Raw genomic sequence first — 26,133 nt, 5'->3', positions numbered from 1 at the left:
CATTTTGAAGAACAACTTCAGCACCTCTACAGGTGAAGCTTGTATTTGCTGAGTCAGATGAACATGCAGCTGTGAGTGTGGGAGCACAGCGCCATCTACAGTCAGTGATGGCGGTCGTCACCTCCTCAGGTCTCATCCTGCTGCCACCACATGTAGATCCACAAACTCCTACAAACGCACATAAAAGTGTCTCCGAGCTGCAGACGTTTAGTTGAAGTTGTAGAAATGTTTCATTCAGTTAAACCATACAGGGACGTTATCAGGCATGATTAAAGTGATAGATGGTTAAGGTTTTTATGAAGCTCAATCCCATAATAACACATTTTTCCTTGTATGTTTTCCTTTGATTTATGTGAAAATGGTCATGAAGGAATCATACTTGCATTAAAATTAAGTATTAATATTTATTTCGATAAATTATCCACAGAAAATATTTAGAGAAAATATTATATTCTGAACCTCACAATAAATTATTGTAGAAAATATGATACTTATACAAACATGTATTTTATATCTTATATTTATTCATAAATAAAAAACACATCAATGTTGTAAAACAATGAAATATAATAACTTGTGAGCCCCAGTGTCTTTAAAAAGTGTAGTCACCCCCCTTTGGAAATTATTATATTTGTTATGTTGTATATATTGACATTGAATCAAAGGAGATTTCACGTGTTTTTGAATTTATTTTAAATTAATTGCAAATATAACTTACATATTTGAAATAATTCTTCACCCACTTTGCATAATAGGACAAACCTAAAACATCCAGTTTTTATTGAAATTTAAGCAGTTCAAGTCCAGTGAATAAGCTTCAGTGGAACAAAGATAAGCAGCAAACTGCCAGAGGTGAAAAGAAAATATATATATGTTTATATTTAGGTCACCAAAAACTGAAAAATGATGTAAATTTCAGACTTAAAACATTTCAGTAAGGGGTTTCTGCAGCAATGGAAGTAAATAAAGCTTTGAAAGTTGATGCAAATTCCTACAGGTGTCCCAACTTTAGTTCATGACCTCTAAACACACTCACAGTCTGGTCTACAGCTAGTTAGTCAGAAGTTCATCCTGCAGCGAGATAATGACCCAAAATGTATACATGTATATATATAGTTGTCAAGAAGTCATTTACAGTATGTAAAGTGTAATTTACAAAACATTTTGGTTTATGACCAAACACCTGCAAAATGAATGCCATTCAGTCTCAGCTGTACTTTGTGTTTAGTGCTAATTAGCAACTCTTAGCATGCTAACACACTAAATTACACAATGCTGAACATGGTTAACATCAGGTTAGCGCGCTGATGTTAGCATTTAGCTCAAAGCATCACTGCAGGTTGACTTTTGTGGTTCTGAGTGACACTTTCAACAATATCGGATGAACTGTCATGATTTAGCGCCATCATCAGGTCAAAAATATCAATGTGTCCAATACTTTGGTTTATGACCAAATGCATACAAAAAAATGACATTCCCATCAGCCTCAGCTGTACTTTCAGTTCATTAAATGCTACGAAATATACAGTCTGTTGTCCTACAGTGATGTTACTTATTTTAAGGTAAGAGGTTTAGACCTCCTCTGAATAAACTGCTATAACTCTCCAGAATCAAAAACTGAAATCCAAATTTGGTATTTGTGAGTGTAAACAGCCTTCTGTCAACACCAACCACTGATATAGAATATATGTGAAAATCCTACCATGTTGTACAGACATGAAGGTTTGTGTTTGATCAGCAGAGGGCGCTAAAGCATCAGCAGAAACATCCAGCTGCAGACTGACTTCCTCATAACACATTTAAAACCTGACTGACTGAAATAGTACAAAACTGCTGAAATTACAGATTGTAAACAAAATTCTACCATTACTTTAAATCATTTTTGGCTTATAGTAACTTAACCTCTCTGTCTACGAACAGGAAGTACACAGTATGCAGTAAAATGACATATTCAGTGAATCTGATGTTTAATGTCACTCAAGAATTCATATAAAAGAGATGCGTCCATGAGGTCATTTTTTGGGCTTCGGCCTCTTGGTTTCAGCTCATTTTTCCACTGAGGTATTACTCATAGCTTGTTAAACTTAACCTTATAAATCTGTTCTCTTATCTTTGTTAACGTTTCACTCTTAAAACAACTTTCACAATCATTATGATGTGAAACAGAACAAAATTGTGAAATTTCGTGGCAGACGATGAATCTTCCTGACTGCTGATCGTCTGACATTTCTGGTTTTATGTGAAACTACAACAACTACTTGACACATTCAGACCCTTTACTTAAGTAAATTAAAGTACATTAATCAATAGATTATCTTTCTGGCAATCAACTAATTGATTGATTGTTGCAGCTCTAATCTACAGTATAATATACAGCAACTTTTAAGAATAGAGGGAGAAAGTTGCATGCATGAAAAATCCTCCTACAGTAAAAGTACATAAGTATTATGAGCTTGATGTAGTTAAAGTATTGCAGTAAAAGTACATAAGTATTATGAGCTTGATGTAGTTAAAGTATTGCAGTAAAAGTACTTAAGTATTATGAGCTTGATGTAGTTCAAGTATTGCAGTAAAAGTACATAAGTATTATGAGCTTGATGTAGTTAAAGTATTGCAGTAAAAGTACATAAGTATTATGAGCTTGATGTAGTTAAAGTATTGCAGTAAAAGTACATAAGTATTATGAGCTTGATGTAGTTAAAGTATTGCAGTAAAAGTACATAAGTATTATGAGCTTGATGTAGTTAAAGTATTGCAGTAAAAGTAGTGGTTTGGTCCCTCTGACTGATATATTATTATATATGACATCATTAGATTATTAATAGTGAAGCATCAGTGTTAGAGCAGCATGTTACTGTTGTAGCTGCTGGAGGTGGAGCTAGTTTACACTACTTTATATACAGTTAGCTAGTTTAGTCCAGTGGTTCCCAACCTAGGGGTCGGGCCCCTCCAAAGGGTCAGCAGATAAATCTGAGGGGTGGTGAGATGATTAATGGGAGAGGAAAGAAGAAAAAACAAAGTTCTGATACACAAATCTGTTTTCAGTTTTTGGACTTTTTCTCTAATCTTTGATTTTTGCTGAAATATTGGATCATTTGAACATTTATTGAAATGAAAGCATGTGAGAAGTTTAGAGGGAAAAATCACTATTTGGTGGAGCTGTTAACAACTCATAGACATGTGAAATGTGACCCCGACTACACACTGCTTTTTGTAAGACGTCAAAAGACAAAAAAGGTTGGAAACCACTGGTTTCATCTTTAACAATGTGTTGTATTTTAAAAGCTTGTTATATTATCCATTGTGTCAAATCTTCATCTGAAAAGTAACTAAAGCTGTCAAATAAATGTAGTGGAGTAGAAAGTATAAAGTAGCATCACATGGAAATACTCTATTGTACTATTACCTTAAATAGTACTTGAGTAGATGTATTTAGTTACTTTCCACCACTCTTAGCATTTAGCTCACAGCTCTGCGGTGCCACTGAACGGCCTCACAGAGCTGCTTGCTGACTGTAGACTCTCAGTCTTGTTTGATGTTTGATAAAATGTTACATAAACGATGTGAAAAGTTGTGCTTGTTAACGTGTGACCCTGAGCTTTCAGTTCAGCACACATCAGACCGACCTCAGACTAAACTGAAAAGCTCTCTGTGATCCAGACGGCTGATAAAAAACTGTCCTTTTATCTTTCTTATAATCAGGAACATTTACTCTGCTACTTCAATTCTCAAGAATTATAACTCTTTGAGTTCCTGTTATTCGTTCTGTCTTTCTCTACTTTCTTCACTCTCTTTATTCCAGTTTATTCACCTCTCCTGCCCTCTCTCTCTCTCTCATGCTCTTTCTTTCTAAACGAGAGAAAACCCCGTCTGACAGTAAACATTTCACTTCCTGTTTCAATTGAAATGTGAATGTTCATGTGTGACTTTGTGGTTTTTAGTTTATGACCTTTGGGGAGGGGGGAGGGGGGGTTCCTCATACTGTGTATGAAGGTGTGATGTCACCGGATTTCTCTTTCACTTCTCTGTTTCTCTACCATGAGACCTTTCTAAATGTCATTTGAGATATGATTGTGTTCATAAACCCACACACATTCACTAACCCACACGCTCACACTTGGACTTTGCCTGTTTGGCCTTTAACCAGCTTCTCCTCTCACGTTTAGGTGGCGTTTCACTTCCTAGTCTTCGTCTAGTATTATTTATCCCCGTTGACTCTCACGGCTCTGTGTTATAAAATAAACTGACGAAGAAAACCCGACACAGCAGACATCAACGCTACTGTTAGTCTTCAAATCTTATTAATGGAGCAATAATTTCTAAAACAACCACCAGCACACGTAGAGGGCCTGAAGTTAAAGACTGAGACCACAATGACTCCTTGAAAAAAATGACTGACTTAGTATTTCAAGAGAGAAGTTGAGACTTTTTGTTCGGTCAGTTGAAGTATCCAGCAGCAGTTTAAGGTGCTTCAGCATCAAACACAAAGTTGACATAGTTTTTCAGGTTTGATCACAAAAAAATGAAATTTTGCTTTAATGATGCTGCTGCGGAGGGGAACATTAATGTGTGAACCAAATTTCACAGCGATCCATCCAACGGTTGTTGAGATATTTCACTCATCAGAAAACTGAACCTCATGGTGGCGCTCGAGGAAACGTCTTCTTCATATGAGAAACATGAATATCTGTATAGAATTTGGTGCCAAATCATCCGATAGTTGTTGAGACATTTACGTCTGGATCAAAGTGATGCACCAACCATCAACCTTGTCCTGAATGATGTTTAATATATTCTTTATTCTTCATTTTATTATTTGTTCTGCAAGCATATAAATGACCTCAGTAACTTTGTAATTTCAATCTCATTTTCATATTCTGTATTTAGTGAGCCTCTGTAACATCTGTCCAGGGACTACAGATGAAGAATAGCCTCTTAGCTAACTCTGGCACATTTACAGCAGTGTTTATTGATGTGAGTGCTGGTGTGACTGTGTGAAAAAAAGTATGAACAGTAAAACAAACAAAATCAAACATATTTGACATTTTTATTCTGCATATGAATAAAGATCTACAGCGATCGATACTGACCTTTATCATTCAAATAAGTGCCGTATGCAGGAGACATTTGTGTTATTTATGTCTCCTACAAACAACAGGTGCTTCCTTGTTTTTACTAATTATTTTGTGTTTATACATTTATGGACAATCCTGAAACATCATTGCTAAGCTGTGAAGAACTGTATAATAAATCTAAACTTTGATTATCTGCAATTTGGACATTTATTGGAAGTACGTGTCACTACGGATCTCACAGTAGCTGCTGCTCAATGACAAAGACAAGTTCACAATTATTCAAGTCAGGAGCCCAAATGAACAGTGAAACATGTTTTTCTTGCTGTAATCATTCCTCCTGTTCATACTGACCATTAGAAGATCCCTTCATAATGACCTTACAATGGAAGTGATGGAGGACAAAATCCACAGTCCTCCTTCTGTGCAAAAAATGTATTTAAAAGTTTATCTGAAGCTAATATGAAGCTTCAGCGTCCAAATGAGTCAAATCAAGTAGATATCTTTCAACGTTACAGTCTTTTTAGTGCCAAAGTTCCTCTTTTTGTTACTATACTTCCACCTGCAGCTCAACAGGGAAACACTGTCCGAGGAAACACAAAGAGGGAATTTGATGCTAAAAAGACTGTAAATGTGTCAGATATCCACTTGATATGACTAACTCAGACTGATGAAGCTGAATATAAGCATCACATCAACTTTTAAATGACTGTGTGGACACACTGTGGATTTTGGCCTCCATCACTTCCATTGAAAGCACATTTGAAGGATCTTTTAATATCCAGTATGAACAGGAGGAATGATTACAGCGAGGAAAACCTCTTTCACTGTTCATACGGACACCTGACTGCTGCTTTAAGACACACTTGAAAAAATTGTGAACGTGACCTTTAACCTTAAACCAAGTCCTCACCCTGTTATTGAATGATTTACATTATTTGTTTTTTGTCCCCACAACATGAGGAAAACCCAGTAGACACACACACACACACGAGACACACCTGACTTCATTCTCACCTGGGCAGGGATCTTACCTGTCGCCTCTGGGAATATACACACACACACACACACACACACACACACACACACACACACACACAGGCTCCTGGTTTTCCCTCCTCCTCCTCCTCTGTCTGAACGGGGAATTTACCTGCATTATCTTAATCTGATCTGACTGTAGAGTGAAAACGAGCCGAGCTCCTGCTCACTCTCTGTTACATCTTGTTCGGCTGCCGTAAACTTTGGATTTTTATTCTTCATACTGTATCAGATCATCGTGATAAGATACCCGATATTTCAACATTTATATACACCTGGCCTGGTAAACCGTGCCGCTACATGTCTGTCGCTGACACCTCCGCTCCACCCAAAACACTCCGCAACACCTTCAGTATGAAGGGAAACAATCATCTGTCCTTTGTAAAGTTTTTTTTTCATATCCAGTAGTGTGACTGGGGAAAGTTCAGCAGGTGTGACCGGCCAGGTGAGGAAAACAGAAGACAACTGCTGGAAACTACCTGCTTCCTCTTTTTACGTATCGATAACACACAACAACAATGTCTCTTAAGAAGTGACCTCATTTCATTTCAGCTTGGCTAGATGTAATGAATGTAATAGTTAATGTCACAGAAAGCACACGCTTAATTTCCTTTCATTATATTATTTTATTGGCAACGGAAATTTGCATTTAAACAAACACAAAGAGCCATTCAAACACACACACACACACACACACACACACACATTGTTATAAAATGTCTTAGTCTTGGGTTTTCCCAGATACACCTTATCTTTTATCTGCGTGTGTGTTATCTTGTTCCTATGTCTGCTCCATGTGTTATCTTTGTGTTACTTCATCCTCTGCTGTTTAATACTATAACAGTAACAGAAAAAATCAGAAAAAAACAGAAACATCTGAAAGGGCAGAAAATCTCCACGTCATGTGGCCGGTGGCAACTTCTTTAAAACAGACACAGTATGTACATACTGCAGATCTGTATCAGTGGATTGTTGTCCTTCCTCTCTGCAGACAAACATTTTATATCCCAGTTTAATCGCAGACGTGTATTCATGATGTACATGTTTGTAGTAGCAGACAGGTGGTTCAGACCTCCACAAAACAGATTTAGACTGGATTGGTAAACTCCAGTAACCCTTCCTCTAAACCTGCAAGGATGAGGAACTGGTTGACTGTAAGGAGAAATCCTCCAAATCAAATGACCAGATACGTGGTTTGACCATGTGATTCCAGCCTGACACCAAACCGTCACACATCACTGTTCAAAATAATGATGTTTTATGATGTGACGACGCTGTGGTTACAGTCTGGTTAGGTTTGTTAAGGTTAGAGAAACGTGATGTGAGTTAAAGTTACTACTTCCTTAAAGTTAGGCCACTTTTGTCGTCATGGCTACAATAATAACCACGGGGTTAAGGTGAGCGGACGATCGTAGTTACGCTTTATTTAAAAACTGTCCCGATCTGAACAACAGTCCACTGTTGGGTTAAAGCCTCCATACTCATCCTCACACAGATTCTAATGAGTTTATATGTACAAGCAAACATGTGTCTCTCCTGTCTTTAAAGGCAGCATTTCTACATACGTTCACCAGGATACATATAACAAAAAATCACAAAAAGCAGAATATGTCCTCTTTAATGTAAATACTTACTGGGCTGCAGAACACATCTTTATATTGATTTTTCTTTTTTTCTTTTTTTTAAAAATATTTTCCTTGTTCTACTCTGTTAGAATTATTTGGCTTTAAGATCGGAGTTCTCACTATTACAACTGTAAGAGTTAAAATGCAATGAATTGTGGGTTATGAACTATGAATGGACGTAATCAATTAATTTGACAATAAGTAAATATAAATAAATGAATAAAGTAATAAATAAATAAATAAATTACATTTAAAAAATATATATATATCTTGCGACCCTTGTTGGAGGTGCTGATCCACATGTTGAGAACCACAGATACTGATGTAGGTTCATAAATAAATATCAAAAATATGAATACATAATAAAAATAAATAATAAGATATAAAAAAAATAATTATTAAATAACAAATATAATTAATAATACAAATAAAATATAAAAATAAATAAACACATATATAAATTAATAGATTAATTAATTAAATCAAAGGAAACTCTTTATTTAAAGTTGTTCTAGTAGTAGCCAGATACTATTAAGTACATTAAGTTTACACTCAGTTTTAACTACAGACTGCTAATATAATTAAAGGCATACTGTGCAGGATTTGTCGGCTGCCGTTTGTAAACACACAACATTCAAAGTTGACCCCTCCTCCCCGTCATGAGCGAGCGAGAGAGCAGCGGTGGTCAAGCGAGCTAGAGAGTGAATGAAGAGAGCGAGCGGCGCTGGTGAGAACAAAGCCGTGAATCAGATAAATAAAATGTTATTTTCTGATTGTTTCATGGTGGTTAGTTTCTAAAGCACAAATAAACACGCCCACACCTCCGTACAACCCTGCAGGGAGGTGCCACGTTGCTGGATTTTGTGTGAGCCCCTAACCCGTTTTCCTCATCAAATCGACAGTTGGAATAGAGATTAAACCATTCATTTGTTTGTCTAAAAAATATTTCAGAAGCTAAACGTTGCTGGATAGTTCCCTCTGACCTGTCTAGTTGATAACTAGCCTACAGTTTTTAGTTTTGCTGCGCTGCTCCACATAATGAGCTCAGGATTTATCAGGAGGACGGCTGCTTTACTCCAAACAGTATGAACCTGGACCGCATGTGTAACAACTGAACACAGAACATTAATTAACATTTAATCCGGACCGATGTTGTCAGCGTGTCAGAGATTTAAATAATCAGTGAAGTTATGCTGCTGTGCCTCGTGCATAATTGCTCACAGCTTCTCTCAATGCAGAGATGCAGCTGCGGGGAGATCGCTGCATATAACTCTGTATTTATAATATATATATATATAATATATGTTCAGATGCTGCGCTACAGGAAATCAACAGGACGGGCGTTTGATTTTCGTGAGGAGGGACACAATATATTGCAGCTTTGGACAGAGGGAACACTGACTCCCAGTCCTCCCGCCAGTTAAAAACAACAAGAATTTGGTCTTTGCAAACGGATATGATGTACGTGTTTATTTGCATATAAAGTGGGGAAGTGAGATCAGATCACAAGTGGTCACTGAAGATGTATTTTAATACCAGGTGTAAACAGGGCCAGAGACAGAGAGCAGAGCGGAGCAGACAGAGATACTACCTCACACCCTGTGGCTGTTATTAGCTGGAGGCTTCACACCCACTGAGCAAAGGTTGACACCCAGAATATAAGTATTAAGAATAAGAATGTCAATATTCACCCAAACTAACACAAGTCTCATACGTCTGTTTTGCAGTATGACACAGTGGACGGTAAGTGAGGATCAAGAGAAGTGAAAGCATCGATTGTGCAACACCTTGTGAGACAACATGGAGAGGAAAAACGAAACCAGTGACTAATGGTGCTGTTTCCAGATAAACTCCACACAATCGTCTTTGCATCTGGATGGAAACGGGAAGGTTGTAAACACCAGAGCGAAAGGGAAGCACTAAGAGAGAGAGAGCGAGAGAAGAGAGACAGAGAGACAGAGAGAGACAGAGAGAGAGAGAGGGAGGGAGGGAGGGGGGAAGTTTTCTCACCGGAAGATGTCGTCACTCAAAGTATTTCCACCCCTCAGGCAGCTTCAGCTTTACGGAAACAGAAACATGACAACAACATGAAGAAATCCAAACACTGGATTGTTTGGCTTGTAATTTGAGTTTTATCATATTTCATGGTTGCAGTGCATAGAAACTTTTGTACTTCACTTTTAAAAATAACATTTTGACTCCTACCATTGTGGAAAAACCATGTGACTAATGCAGGCTGTTGCTTAAAGTGGGTTATTTTATTATACATGACATGGACAAAAGTATGTGGACACCCACAAAACAAAATGATGTCGTAAACTAGTGTTAAACATAAGTCTATTGTTCTCTGTTGGGAAAAAAATCACCTTTAATCAAAGTCTATCAGGCAGCCACACACTGTGGCTTGTTGGCAAATGGTTTGTTATAAAAACGATTAATTATTAGCTTGTTATTAGCTTGTTATCGTGTAATTAGTGGAGATAAACATAACTTTTTTCTTGTGTGTCACACTTAATGTCTATTAATAACCAAATTTAATATTCTTGAGCCTATAGATAGATAGATAGATAGATAGAGAGAGAGAGAGAAAGAGAGAGAGAGAGAGAGAGAAAGAGAGAGAGAGAGAGAGAGAGAGAGAGAGAGAGAGAGAGAGAGAGAGAAGGGAAACAAGAAAAAGGAAAACAAAGAAAAGAAAGTCACATTAATCATAAAAAAACAACAACAAATGAGATAAGAAAATCATGGTAATAGAGAATAAAGATAGGACCATAACGTTAACTCTAATATGTTGAGAAGAGAGAAAGAGACAACTGCAATTATGTAAATAACTGCAAATATTCTATTACAATATATTATTTTGAGAAAACGATTACACTTTGTACATAACAAATACAAAATCATTTATAAAGTGAGAGAGATATAGATTTGTTGGACCCCCCCCCCCCCCCCCCCCCTTCTTTCATATAATGTATTACGTATGTTTATTGTTGTATTTAGTATTCATAATGTCAATATCATCAAAAGGTTCTTTCCTTTTTCATTAGCGGGGATAAGTCTTCGGGGATAGCCCTCGTTTTTTAATTAAATGCTCCGCTTGTTTCAGGAAAGAATGTTGAACGTGACGTACGGTAAGTAGCCTATACATAAATGTGGCTATGTAGAAGCTACGTCACAGAGCAGCTCGTCAGCCATTGGAGGAGAGCTGGGGAGTTACTATATAAACCGAGATCGGCTCGAACGCCTGCAGTTAAGTCGCGCAGACACAGTAGAGAGAAGACGTTACCGATAAAGAGACGTTAATGGTGATAAAGGTGAACAACTGGTGAACTACTGGTGAACTATTTGTACGTTTCTTGGACTATATCGGGACACCGCTGCGGAGCAACTATACCTGAAGAGACACCGGTGTAGTTATTAACCACAAAGCTAACGTCCAACGGCTTTTAATTTAAACTTTTAACGTTAACGTAACTGTTACCTGAAAGGACCACCATGCTCCACCTTTGCCTCGTGTTGATTTTATCTGCCTCCGTTTTCTCAGAGTCGGTAAGTTGTTTACTTTACATTTCTTAAATGTGATATAAAAGTCTGAAAACGCTGAGTTTTCTTCGGTTGAACCGGCTTCGCTAGCTCACGTTAACCGCGACTCAGATAGCTGTGATTTAACGTCAAAGAGACCAACTGTTGTTTTTTTAAAAAAAAAAACTTTTAAGGCTCAAACGTACAAATAAAGTTGGTATAAAGTAGGTAACACAGTCACACAGCCTCAGTGTTGATATCCAGCTACCTTCATGGTTAGATTTAGGGCTAGAGGGAGGGAGGGAGTGTTGGCTGGGGGGGAGAGGGACACTCAGGCATCCACAGCCCGCTGCTATTATCCAGTTTGGGGCCCAGATGGGGGGAAGCTGCAGAGTCACTTTTCCTGCCTCTGATGGGACATTTGGGCTGCTCGTTTTACATGAATGACTCTTTTTGATCAACAAGCCAGAGCACACGTTTGATTTCAGTGGTGGAAAGTACATTTACTCAAGTACTGTTGTTAAGTACAGTTTTGAAGTACTTATACTTTAATTGATTATTTCCATGTGATGCTACTTTCTACATTTCAGAGGGAAATATTGTACTTTCTACTCCACTACATTTATTTGACAGCTTTAGTTACTTTTCAAATGAAGATTTGACACAATGGATAATATAACAAGCTTTTAAAATACAACACATTGTTAAAGATGAAACCAGTGGTTTCCAACCTTTTTTACATAAAGCAGTGTGTAGTCGGGGTCACATTTCACATGTCTATGAGTTGTTAACAGCTCCACCAAATAGTGATTTTTCCCTCTAAACTTCTCACATGCTTTCATTTCAATAAATGTTCAAATGATCCAATATTTCAGCAAAAATCAAAGATTAGAGAAAAAGTCCCAAAAACTGAAAACAGATTTGTGTATCAGAACTTTGTTTTTTCTTCTTTCCTCTCCCATTAATCATCTCACCACCCCTCAGATTTATCTGCTGACCCTTTGGAGGGGCCCGACCCCTAGGTTGGGAACCACTGGACTAAACTAGCTAACTGTATATAAAGTAGTGTAAACTAGCTCCACCTCCAGCAGCTACAACAGTAACATGCTGCTCTAACACTGATGCTTCACTATTAATAATCTAATGATGTCATATATAATAATATATCAGTCAGAGGGACCAAACCACTACTTTTACTGCAATACTTTAACTACATCAAGCTCATAATACTTATGTAGTATTATGTAGTAGCAGTAGTAGGATTGTTCATGCAGGACTTTTACTTGTAATGGAGTCTTTTTACGTTATTGTATTGGTACTTTTAAAGGATCTGATTACTTCTTACAACTTTCTCCCTCTATTCTTAAACGTTGCTGCATATTATACTGTAGATTAGAGCCGCAACAATCAATCAATTAGTTGATTGCCAGAAAAATAATCTATTGATTAATCGTTTAAATTATCTTAAAGAAAAAGTGCTTACAAACGCTCCTCTAACGTGAGAGTTTTCTGCTTTTCTTTATTTTATATCATTGTAAACAGAATATTTTTGGGTTTTGGATTGTTAGTCGGACAAAACAAGACATCTGATGTCATCACCTACGCCACTGTAAAAATGTGATGGACACTTTTCATATTTTCTGATATTTACTAACAAATCAATAATATAAATCTGAAGTTGCTGCCCTACTGTAGGATTTAAGTGTCTTTTATTCTGGCTGATTGTTGTGACATTTTGATGCAGTCAACAATCATGAAACTTTAAGATGAGAATAATCATTCTCTTAGCATCTAAAATGTTGAATTTTTCAGTAGATGTCCGTCAGAAGACTCTGCTTCATGAAGCACTGATCCTCTGGGGGAAAAGTTGAACTGCGTCTTGCTGTGCTGTGAAAGTCTGACTTAACCTCAGAAGAATTTGTGTACCGAGCAGCGTCACCGAGCTGGAAGTGGCTGACATATACCCACGTTATTTCACGAGACACCGGAGGGTTTCCATGTGTACTTTTATGACTTTTAGGAGTTATATGCTGTAATTATTTCTAGGGTGTGACCCATCTTGATTTGACAGAAAAAAAAACCCCTATTCATGTGGGCTTTCTCTTTATCACTGTATCACTGTTCTACTCTGTTATCCAGCGTTTTCTAAAGTTTAAAGTCAGGCTGTTGTCCTGTTTGGTGTCCTTCTGCCACACAAGCCTTGTTTCTTCATTGTGCAACATGTGTTATTCAAACACCTGAGAATGTCATGGGTTGACCCAGACCTGCCCTAATATGCAAAGGACAGATTTGCCATGTGATGGTGTGTGTGTGTGTGTGTGTGTGGTGGGGGGGGGGGCTCTGTGTGGGGGTTTATGTGGTGGCGGTCACACAGGCAACTAACCTGTTTTGTGTGTAGAAGTTGGCCTGTAGCTTCTTCAGTGTTGTGTAAATGGAGAGAGATGTGTGTATATACATGTTAAAGAGTAACAATTACAACATAGAGGAAGTGGAAATAAACTCTGCAGTAACATTTAATAAAAAGGCCTTTTAAAAGTTTAGAACACAGTGGATTAATTGAGGCAGATATTGATTTAAATAAAGCATTTATCAGCGTGAAAGCACAAACCACCAGTAGCATTGACGAGGCTGTCGGTCACGTCCGTCCTCATATTCTTTGCTTTTTAACATGAACTTGTAGCTGTGTGTACTGGAGTACTAATACAGGTTGTGAGGATGCCACCCACACACAAACATCCCCCCCCCAGTCAGCCCAGTTGGTCAGTACAAATGGTGCGAGAAGGTGGAAAGCAGTAAAACGCTGACTTTACTGGTCACTCTAGGTTTGACTACATGCCTGACATTTATCAGTTTACACTAAAAAAAAAAAAAGGCAGCGAGGGTTTGAAAGCTATCACATGCTTCAGCGTGACATATTGTGACACAGTGATATTTCCCATGTGAAGCCAGAAACACTCGGGACTCTGATCGTGAAGCGAAGGGGCTGAACCTTCATCTGCTGCTTCTGTCCAGCAGCATGTCGCTGGCGTCACTATCTGCTGCATTCCTCAGAGCTTCTGCTCACTCTCCCTCATCTTGTCTCTTCTTCTTTTTGATTTTTTTTTTTTTCCTCTCTGGAATGTGACCTTTGGTGACCTTGACCGGCCCTCTTAGGGATTTTGCACACTCGGAGGGATCTCAATAGGGCCCCGGGGCCTTTTCATAAGGGACACTCCTTTCCTCCGTTGGGTGGCTGCGAGCTAGCCTAGCGTGGCTACACCTACAGCTTTCCCACCGGGATATACTCTAAAGCTGCATCGATTAATCAATTAGAGAACTAATTGGACAGTAACTCTGATAATCCAATAATGATTTCAGTGAAGCTGCAGAAACTTTAATAATCATTTAAGTAAGTTTGCAAGCAAAAAATTCATCAGTCCAGCTTCTTTTCTTTAGTATTTTATGACAGTTAACTGAATACTTTGAGGTTTTGAACTGTTTGTGAGACTAAATGAGACATTTGAAGAAGTCACCTTGGAGTTTAGGAATGATTACTGTGATATTTATAGACCAGATGATTAATTGATAATGAAGATAATCTGTAGTTTAGTCTCCACTCAGCCCGTCTCTGTGATCAGTTGTCATTCCTCAGTAAGGCCCTCAGCGGCTTTTCTCCCTCTTTTTTCTTTTCTTTTCTCTCTTTTTTTTTTTTTTTTTGCTACTCTTTCCTTTGATGGATACTTAGCCTCTGAGCTATGACAATCCTTCCCTCCCTCCCTGCAGCCTTTTCTTCTCTCTACCCACTGAGGTCATTATTGGAATGTGGGTTTGGCGTTCCCAGCTAATCGATAACAATGTTCCTTTACCTGACAATACAGCCAGCTCTGAATGCTAAAAAGGGCTTTTTTTTGGGGGGGGGGGGGGGGCCGCAGGCATGATCGGAATGTTTTTATCAATGCATTGAGTCGGCTGTCTTATCAACAGGATGCCCAGGGACGATTAATTTCTCAATTCTGGGAAGTTATTGCCTCATTTAGCGAAGTCTTTCGCTGCCTGTGGTTGATGTTTCAGAGGCTGTTTTTTTTTTTTTTTTTTTATCAGTTAGTTCAAGATAGACCAAGCCAAACAAACCCTTTTTTTTTTTTTTTCCATTGACCTCAGCATTTTCTGCCCATGTATGGTCACACATGCAAACACACACGTCTCGAATGAGAGTTGAAAGATAGGAAAGTACAGTAAGTGCTTGTGTTTTTTTTAAAAAAAAAAAATAAAAGGCACACAAACGCAGATCTCTTCAAGCTGTTTTACGGTTTTCATCTCAATTAAGCAACGTCAGAGCACCTTAATTTACTAAATGTGCTTGTGGGGGCAACTGTGGTGGTTAATCAGGGTAGGAAGAAAAAAAATCCTCTTTGCCCCCGGAGTTAATCCATGTTGCACCACCAAACCTCAGCTTGTTGCCTTTGGAGCCTGGAGGCTGAGTCCATTTGTTATATCTTGTTGGAATGTGACTGGTTTTGCATTTAGCCCCCCAATCATTTGCACCAGAATGAGCCAGAGGTTTTTTTTTTTTAAGGAAGTTTTTTTTTTTTGTGTGTGTGTGTGTCTCTTTTGCATGACGGGGTGCACTGAAAGCTTGTGCGGTGAAAAGAAGGGAGCATGATAAATAGTATCACTAGGATGTAATAATGGTTCCTGCATTGCTGTCCGCTGGTCTATAAAATCCCTTTGGGCCGTGGAATGTTGGCACAGAGAGAGAGAGGAGGTTTTTGTCCTTCCTGCCTGTGATGGAGAGCAGTCGAGAGTCTGATTTCCCTCCTCCTCCTCCCCCCTTCCTCCACCTCCCTCCACCTCCTTTCAACCGCTACATATTCTGGCAGTTGTAACGGGAACTATATGAATACATTCAGGGCAGAAGTCGACCATAAAAAAACCCCTCCTTTCCTGCTTATATCACTTTCATCTAACAGTTTCTGGACTCTTTTTGTTGTAGTTAAAGTTGAGCCTGCAGCCGTCGGAGCAGTAGAGCTGCAATGATTAATTGAACCGAGGAGAATTAATTGGAAACTATTGTGGTGATGGAGTAATCGTTTCAGACGTTTTATAGGCAAAAATACCAAACTTTCTCTGGTTTTAGCTTGTTAAACATTAACATTTCATAGACCCAGCGATCAGTCTGTTAATTGAGAAAATAACTGGCAGATTAATCAATTAAAAGTCTAGTTTTTCTCCTTTGTTACTTTCAGCTTGTGCTTCTCTTGTCTTTTAGTCTACAGCTGCAACAGTTAGTTGAGTGATTGATTAGTTGATTGGCAGAAAATTAATCTGAAGGAACTTCGATTGTCGTTTAAATGATTTTGCAAGCAAAACTTCATAGTTTCAGCTTCTCTGATGTTGATCATTTTTTGCAGCAGATTTTCACATTTGGGAAACTGGAATCATCAAATCTTTGGCATTTTTTTCTGCTTTTCTACACGTTGAGTTTTGTTTGTCGAAAGCATCCTGAGATTTTACGTTGACAGCCTGGGAAACACGCCTAACGCCACCTCCCTCTGTCTTTCAAAGAAAAGCTGTTGTGGCTTTTGTGATGGACGAGTAAAAAATATAGAGAACCGCAGAACATGCAATATGAGCCCGGCTGTGTTTCCATCAGGAAATGTATGATGGAGCCTGGAGGGAGGCCGTTTGATGTGGGCCTCTGCTGTCCCAGGACACCCTGTCATACTCTGACAGATGCTTCTTCCCGGCCTGAAGCCAGACGGTTAGCAACTATCAGCGCTGATGCACTCTTTCTCCCAGAGCTGAACAGATGTATCTGACTTGAAGAACGGAGCGGTTGCATGAAATGTAATAATCAAAATGATCTACCCTGATGCTAGGCAACACAATCAGATATCCCCATAATACTGACTGACTGCTTCTGTCTGTAATGTGACGATGTTTCAGGGCTGTTTGTTGAAGATGTTCACACATAAAGAGACTTTTGAGACACAGTCAAGTGTATTACAGGTTTGCACACTGTATGATTGCATGTTAACTCTTGTATAAATCTCGGCTATGTGGACTTTTAACCTTCCTATCATGCTTCTTCTGTATCTCAGAGGTTTATGAGCATGTCTGTGAGCTCAGTAGGTGTGTGTGGCAGCACGCTGAGGCATTTTAGTCTTCATTATTTTTGACTTAAAGCAGCTACAATTGATTATTTTTCACAATAACAATGTCTGAGCTGTCAGTGTGTAATGTGTTTGACTCGTAGTGATGAACCTACAGAGAATTATCTGCAGCTCCTCTCGGAGCTTTTATAGTGAGTTTCAGCTCGTTGTTTATCTGTCCGGCTGCAACTTTTACTGTTTTGCTTCACTCTCAGCGTCTCATAGTGTCGTTTTCAGAGTAAAAAAGCTGTAAAAAGCAGCTGTACACTACCTGCAATTGGTAGAGAGCAAAAACAGAGCTAAAAGAGAGAGAATACTGGACTCACATTCACCAGGTGGACAGAAACATGTTTAAAAAAACTAGTTTAATAGTTGACCCAATATTCAAAACACAGCTGAAACAATTTGTGTTTATGATCCTCAAGGGTAATAAATGACATCGCATTTGACAACACACGGCTCTTCCTGAAAACCAATAAAACACGACGGTTTCTGGACAGACAGAACACTGCTACACACACACACACACACACACACACACACATAAAGGCCGAACACTATCACAAGTTAATCACAGCTGAATTATTTGGATTCGAAGCGGACAAGGTGGCCTCTGTTGCTTGACAATAGGTTCAGTGACTGTGGTGCCCACATGGGCTGACTGAAGGGAGCCAGTGGTGGTCTCTAATGTAGAGAGAGAGAGAGGTAGACCCCACACACACTGTGATGCACACATTAATACAGGGACACACACACACACACACACACACACACACCACATCAAAGAGCTACTGTATTATTGAGACACATTTGTCAGGAAGGATGTCTGAATAAAGGAGTAAACCCTCGTACCACCCAAAAGCTCTATGATCTCTGCTGCGTGTGATCAGTCGATCGGGAGGAAACGTTCTCAGCGTCTTTAGTCTTCCTTCTCTTCTGTGATAGTAAACTGAATATATTTGGACTGTTAAACTATAACGGCTTTTCTTTTATAGACAAAATGATTACTTGAATGAAATCGTCAGACTAATCGATAATGAAGCTGATCATGAGTCGCAGCCCTACAGCAGGGCACGAGCTCGTTTGTCAGGAAGGATGTCTGAATAAGGGGAAAAGAAATGAGGTCAAATAAGGTTGTTTTGTTTTGCTAGAGGTTGTTGTTTCCACAGAACAACACTTCACCTGAAGAGCTTTACAATGAAATAGCCGCAAAAATAACCAAGTATAACTTCCCTTATGGGTTTCTTTCCTGTAAATCAACCACCTCGCCGCAGGACGTCGCGGTCTGATCTCGTACCTGGAGGAACCAGAGAGCAGCCGTCCTCGGTGGCTCGGGCCGGAGCTCTTCTTTTGTGTGTTTGTCTCTCTGTGTGAGTGTACAGAGAGTCTTGGCTTCATTGTAGAGAAGACAGGAATGTGGTGGCTGACTGTGGAGCCGAGGTCCCGGCTACTTAGCTGACCCACACCGAGAGACGCATTCCTCAGTCTGCCAAACTCAACATCACCGCACAGCTTCATACACTCCATCACACACACACACACACACACACACACACACACACACGCTGACTTTCTATTGTATTTTTAGACCTTAAATTAGGGCTGCAACTAATGATTATGTTCTGTTGATTATTATGCAGACAGTACAAAATGTCAAAAAGTTCTGAACAAACGCCCATCACAGTTTCTCAGATCTTCAGATGTCTATTTGTCTGACCAACAGTCCAAAACCTGAAGATATTCAGCCTAACATGATTTAAAACAGAGAAAAGCTGACATGTTTGCCATTTTTGTGTGAAAAAGTAAATCATTAGCTGATGTCTGATAACCACAAGCAACAAAATATTCTCCAGTTGTGTCACCATAGATCTGAAATTACATTTGAACAACAAGTAGCTAAGAAACTTTGAGGTTAGAAGTGTTTTCACTTGTTCTTAGAGCTGTAACTAATTATTAGCTTCTCCATTAATCATTTAAATCACAAACAGTGAAAAATGTCCATCAGTTTCCCCCAAAAACCAAAGGTGACAACCAAAAGTCCAAAAACCCTTAAATGTTCAGTTTAACCCTAACCTTAACCCTAACCTTAACCTTAACCCTAACCCATATAGGAAGAAAAGCAGCAATTCATCATATTTGAGAAGCTAAAAATCACAAAACCTTGTATGTGGTATTTTTGTTTTAAAAGACAGCTGACATATTTCCTCAGCAGGTTGATCTGTAACATTTCCTTCCTTTGCTAGTTATTGATTCAGATTTTATAAAAAGCTCTGGAGAGCAGGAGTGGATGAACCTGGTGAGAAGTAGAGTGAACACACCAGCAAGGAGGCAGGGATCATTTCATTGGTCAATAATACACCTGGCGCTCTACCGGTCGGGGAGTTCGACGGGGTTGTTGGATAAAAAAAAAAATCTAAGAGCAGAAATTTGAGAGCAGACGTTTGACGAGCAGCCTGAGCTGAAGCTGGAGATCTGTTGAAGTCGAGTTTATGTGAGTGAAGTTGAGCAGAGTAAATCTAAGCAGCAGCAGGACCTCTCTGAGTGTGAGGGCAGGGTTTGAGGGGAAACATTACAAAATCATAATCCCAAAGAAAGAAAGAAAGAAAGACAGGAAAAATCCCCATTATCACTGGTAGTGAGTCAGGCCAACGTGTGCTGGATGAAGTTGAACATTAACCGATAACACAAGTGACACATCTGTTAGTCAAGTGTCATTAAACATTGCAGTTTGTTAATCAATGCCAGAACAAACTTTAATCTGGTTTCAGTTGTAATTCAAGCAGACAGGAGACTTTATGTACAAACTGGCAAAGCTAAAACTGCAACGATTCATCCACTGAATCAGCAGCTATTTGATAATAAACAGCACTAAATGGAGCCTTTTTTACTTTTTATATTAATTCAAATTAGAGGATGTTTACTGGTGTAATGACCCACAGCTATTCAGGGCCAACTGGTAAAGAATGGGAGATATTGTGACCAACTCTGTATGAACGGACACGTGTCTAAAACGACTTTAATAGTATAAATAAGTCAGTTGTTTTGTGGCATAATTCATATTCATGCTTCTTCTCAGAGACTTTTATTTAACACTGAGTTGATCTGTCTTTAGATGGATGTTTCCTGTTTTGCTCTTTCATATTATTTCCTGCCATTTAAAGCTTCGAGCTGATCCTTCAGCTGATAATAACCTCCTCAGTAGCTTTCCATTTAGTCTACTGGGCTGTAATGTCTTTTTTTGATCCGAGGCAGCGATATGTTTGCCTGAGGGAGTGACATCAAAGAGAGAAGAAGGGAAGACATTAAGAGAAGCTTCTGTAAGAGTTTGGCTCACAGGCATTTCGGCTTATTTGTCCATCAGTCATGGATTTGGTAATAACGGGGGGGGGGGGGGGATCATCCAATTGACATGGCATGATGGCTTCATCGGAGGACAGGAAGTGACCAATAAAGGCCGTAACGATAAGACCAGCGACGTTTCCTCAGGAGGCGCTCATCAAAACTCAATTACACTTATCAGTGGAGGCTGAATCAACGCAGTCTGCTGCACAGCTGCTCCGTCTGCGCAGCTCCTGTCTTATCTACAAGAGTCAGAGGAGCAGAGCTTCGTAGGAGACAAATGGCTCAGGTTGTTAGAGTTGAATATTACTCATTTTAGTGAGTAATATTTGTTTTTGTAATAAAGAAAGAACAGCCCTGATTGACTCAACATGTAGCCGATTGATCAAATTAGTAATCATGACCACTCCCAGATATGAAACCTAGACAGAGAGACAGAGTTAGATACATTCAGGCCTCATTTTCACTTAACTGTTAGAGTTGAGGTGGACAAAATGTTTGATTGACCTCAAGGTGAACATATTATCACAGATGTGTGTTTCCAAAGCCTACAATGAAAACTCCACCAGTTACCTCATCATACATCGACGTCTCCGCTACCTGTACATCGATGGCTGTGTTGCCATAGAGTCCGGCATGGTGCTGATAGGTGGAAATGCTGCTATAGATAGACGGGGAGCAGGTAGAAGGAATGTAGAGCTCTGCTGTCACAGCGAACTGCAGGATAACACAGTAGGTGTGTGTGTTTGATAAACACATAGACTTCACTGGAACTCATCACACAAATGAGGCCCATAATGGAAACAGTCGCTCAGTGGTTTCCAGGCTATGTGAGGGGGACTGTTTTTTAGGAGAGAGAATGACGCTGCGCTCTGAATCAAACACAAACACCAGACTCTTATGGAGGCTCGTTGGATACTATAAACTAGAGGACTTGGACTCCTGAAATGAGTCTGTGAAGAGTTACGTCAGGGGGGGTCAGAAGTGCATCTTACAAGCAGATCAGGCGACACAATACATGGTGCAAATCCTGCTGGTTCAAGTATCACCACAGTGAGAGGGAGGGGGGGGGAGGGGGGAGGGTGGGAGTTGGAAAAACAGGATGGGAAATGAAGAGGGAGTGAAATGTGAAGAGGTGAAGGACGAGGAAAAAACAAGGAAGGAGGGAAGGGAGGTTGAGATCTTTTATACCTTTTTTTTTTTTTTTTTTAAATTTTTAATTTTTTAAACCATATCTGCTCCGGCCAAAAAGACTGAGCTGAACATCACGTGGAAGATTGTTAGAAAACTACAACAACTGTTTTTTTTTTTTTTCTCGAAGAGGTCAAGAGACGTCGGACATCTCAAAGAATAAGGAAGCACATTCCTGCGTGCTGGTGTTTCTTTTCGGGTCTTTTCATACTTTGTACCTCCTCCACGCCGCCGTGTGAATGGACCAGATGCCTCTCTCTGTGTCGGCAGATGGAGGGATTGTTTTCTCCAGTTTAATGAAGGGAGGCTGCTGGAGGCTTATCCCCGGTTACCTTGGTCATTGATATGCTCTCGAGGCATCCACCAGCATTGTTTGGTGTCAATGGAAGGGACAGACCCAAAGGCTGGGTGGCGGGTGTCTTGACAGACTGCCTTTTCAGTGAATGCGGACAATTGGTAACTGGAAAGTTTAGGACCTCCATGCTGAGATGGGGCAGGATAAACAGGACGGGACGGACGGGACAGGAAACAACCACTTTTTTAGAGTTCTTACCAGCTGAGGGAGTTTCCTAAATGTGATGCTACACTATGAAGTCACAGTGGAAGCAGCTAAAAGAAGAATTTGAAGGGTGTTTTTATTAGTTTATTATATGGTATGGAAGCAAAATTGGTAAAAATTCATTGGTTCCAGCTTCCTGAATGTGAATACTTCCTGGTTTTCATGCTGTTTGATCACATTACTACATAACATGGCTTTCAGTGAGTTTTAATGTGTCGATCAGGCCTGGTTTATGTCAGATCTGATGACATCGAGGTCACATGTTGGATAGCTTCAGTCTCGTGGGTGTTTTTTTTTGCTTTGACACAGCGATGCCAAATGAGCTCTGCAATTAAGAGGCTTTCATTAAACAAAGAGCAGCTTTGTTTAGCCGTTGGATGACTGACTGTTGCGGTTCAGACCAAGAGTCCCACATAAAAGATTATCTGAACTGATAATCACTTGTTTGAAGTCTCGTCTGAGAACAGGTATCACGGTCACAACGGTGTATCTGAGAGAGGAATGACCTCCACGCCGACGCGTCTGGACTGTTGCAGGTTTTTTTGCGTCACTACCGCAAATAATATTTCCTGCTTCTTTCTGTTTTTAACCATTTGGTTCGCTGGAAATCTTTTTTTGGGTTTTTGGCTGTGATCCACATCCAGCTGCTTATCAGCTGCCGCACATTAGTCAGAAAATAAACGAGGCTGTGAATCACTGATGGGAGGACAAAATGGTGATCTGTCGGGGTCATGAGTGGCGTTTAAAATGGTTGCCCAAGAACTTTGTTAGTTTTTCCTCCTAACCATCATTTTCAGGAAATGTTGTTGGAGAGATGATGATGAGCTGGATGTTTGGTTAGCCTCTGTGCTGTTCTGTGGTTTCCTTCTTAAAGCACTTTGTGTTGTTGAGCCCATTAAGGTTGTTTTTTTTGTTGTGATCACATTAAGCTGCATATGAGAGCGTCATAATTTATGTGGCAGTTATGATGCTGGATAATAATTTAGTGCTTTATACTTACAGAGTGAGTTTCAGTTCTGCTTTTACTTTTTTTTTGTCAATCGTTCACCAAATAAATGCTGATGAAAACAACAGTTTAATAGTTGTCCAACAGGCCTCCATGACTGAATGGAGCTGAGTTTAACGAACCAGACAGACCCTCATTCAGTCATGTTGGTTACATAACTACTGTTCAAGCTCTTTCACTGTCTGTACCGGCTTAAATGTTTTGTTTTTTTTGGACAACGCATGCATATCTTTGTCCCATTCACACAATAACAGAGTACCACACAAGTCTTCTGTTATAGAATACAGTTTTTATTATTTGTGTAAAAAGGAGACTTCCGGTTTCATCCGCTGCTCTGTTGTGTCGTCCCCTGAATACATTCTTGGATTTGGGAACAGCTTGTTTTTGTCCCCCGGCAGACTCGGTGGGACTTGGCCTGAATCCCATCCTGGCTTCGCTTCCTGGGAGAATATAGTAAAGATGGAATAAACCCCCCCCCCCCCCCCCCCCCCCCCCCCCACATCTGATAGTAACTTCAGTGGGCTGCCATCTTTACTTTAAACATAACAAAAAAAATTCTCAAGCTTTTGATCCTTTTTTTTTTTTCCCTCCTCTGTCTTGCTGAATGAACCTGACCTGTTGGGACAAGTCTCAGCAGCCTGTAAGACTGTAACGCTGCTGCTTTAGAGCTGTTTCATGTCCATGTTTCTTAAAGATCAGGGACATATGATGTTCTACTTTAATGTCTAAAACTATTAAGTGAATATCAAAATAGCTGCTGGTTAATTAACAGAAAATAAAACCCTTTTTAAATTTGGCAGAAAATATTCATTAAGATGGTTAGAAATAGTAAGAAGCTGATTGAAAAAAGTAGTAGTACATAGTAAAAGTTGCCTTGGGGCACGATATTTCACAGCACTGTAAAATCTCAGTGTTACGGGAAAGAAAAGCTGTTTGAATGAATGAGTCATGCCGCCGTACTTCAGTGAATAAAGCCGACTTGTTTCAGCACGTCACAGCAGCAGACTCCCATCTGAACGGCAGTGAGGAAATAAAGAGCCACTAGTCACCATTTTAGGATTTAAGACTAGATACACACTCTCCACCGGTCACGTACCAGGACATAATGAAGCAGTGACTCACAGCCTCCGCTGGGAAATGTGGGATGTTGAACTAATATGAAAATTAAACTGGAAATGTGTCCACATATTTGTGTTCAGAAGGGAAATTAACACACAAGTCAGATAAGAAATTGATGTGAAGTTGATCTAAGAAGCTAAAAGAGTCCATGAAAACTAATTAACAAACAAACAGAAGTTAGAATAGTTAAGATAAAAGTTGAAATAGTTAACTGAAGTTATGGATAAATATGTCAAATATCCAGATTCTGCTTCTCCAACTTCACCAAACCAACAGAAACATTAACATCAACCGTGTGGACAAAAAATATCGCAACATTGTCGACTTTTATACAACCGACGTTGAATAACACGCAGTTTAAAATCTGTTCATTCAACATATTTACAACATGACAGATGGTGTCGATCTCCACAGGATTTACAACGACTTTGGGTTTTTCCTTTTTTTGAAGCTGTTAGTTTTCTGAAAGAAAAGGAATAAATGAAAGAGTGAATGTTTGCTAAACACAGCAGGGAGTCTTCATCAGCTCACCTTGTCGCTTAGAGGAATCACAGTAAAATGGCCGCCCTTGTTTGAAGCCCCCCTGTATAGTTACAATGGGTGGGGTAGGGGGGCCTTCCTCCTCCTCCTCCTCATATAGGCTTCTCTTTTAAAGGCAGAGGATTACCTTCAAACACACATCGTTACTATGCCAAGCATTCGGGGAACACACACATAATGCTGGGAGGCCCCGGGCAGGCTTAGCCACCAGTTAACCCTTAAAATTAAGACCCTGACAAGACTCAGATGGAAGTAATTATGAGGAGAAGGACTGGCTGTGTCTGACAGAGAGAGAGAGAGTCAATGAGGATGTTGTGGTGATGCCCAGGCATGTTTCCAACGTGATTTTGTGGTCGGCTTTTGTTCTCGCTAAATGGAAGGTTTCATTGAAAAATGGAGGAGAGAAGAAGAAAAAAACCCAATGTGCTCTGCTCTCTCTTGTATCTGGAGTTTTGTTTCTTTCCATTAAACCAAACACAGTGATTGGCTGCTTCCCATCACACAAACTGTAGGCACGTGTTTCCTCTTTCTGTCTGACATGTGATCAATTTACTTATCAATGAGGTTGAGTGGCTGAGATCGTTAGAGGACGCCTCCAGATCATTCATCACTTTATTTCACTAGATTAATGGCTAAACAAATGTCTTGTTTTCTCCGACCAACACATTGAATATAATTTAATATAATTATGAAAGATGGATCGGCACAAGAAGTGGAATAAATAATCCTGGTTTCCAGATGATTAATCCCAGAAACATTGATGATCCTCCGTCAGTTGGTCAGAATGTTAATTTCTCCAATACTTTAGTTATGACAAGATACCTTCAAGACTAAAGACAGAAAATAAGTAAATCTTGAAGCAGAGAACTTTTTTCCTTTTTTCTTAATCAAACAACCGGAGCGACGAATCGATTCAAGGCTGAAAAGATCAGCAAATATTTTGATAATCTTATTATTTAATCTTTTCTTTTCTTTAATCTTTTAACTCAGCAGC

At 39.4% G+C, this 26,133-nt stretch overlaps 1 protein-coding gene across 2 annotated transcripts in view; it reads left to right on the top strand.

The window, feature by feature from the left end:
* Window positions 1–10,963: 10,963 nt before the first annotated feature.
* Window positions 10,964–26,133, top strand: part of sdc4 (syndecan 4) — a 20,861-nt gene continuing 5,691 nt past the window's right edge. Inside the window, exon 1 of one of the 2 annotated variants that reach the window (XM_044348317.1) lies at window positions 10,964–11,281. In XM_044348317.1, the coding sequence (XP_044204252.1) occupies window positions 11,228–11,281 (54 nt within the window). In that variant the 5' untranslated portion in view covers window positions 10,964–11,227. The remainder of the gene's footprint in view (window positions 11,282–26,133) is intronic. The other variant, XM_044348316.1, reaches the window with a different exon arrangement.

The sequence above is a fragment of the Thunnus albacares genome, chromosome 4 (assembly GCF_914725855.1).
Source record: "Thunnus albacares chromosome 4, fThuAlb1.1, whole genome shotgun sequence".
NCBI lineage: Eukaryota > Metazoa > Chordata > Actinopteri > Scombriformes > Scombridae > Thunnus > Thunnus albacares.
This window is presented reverse-complemented; position numbering and strand designations above follow the sequence as displayed.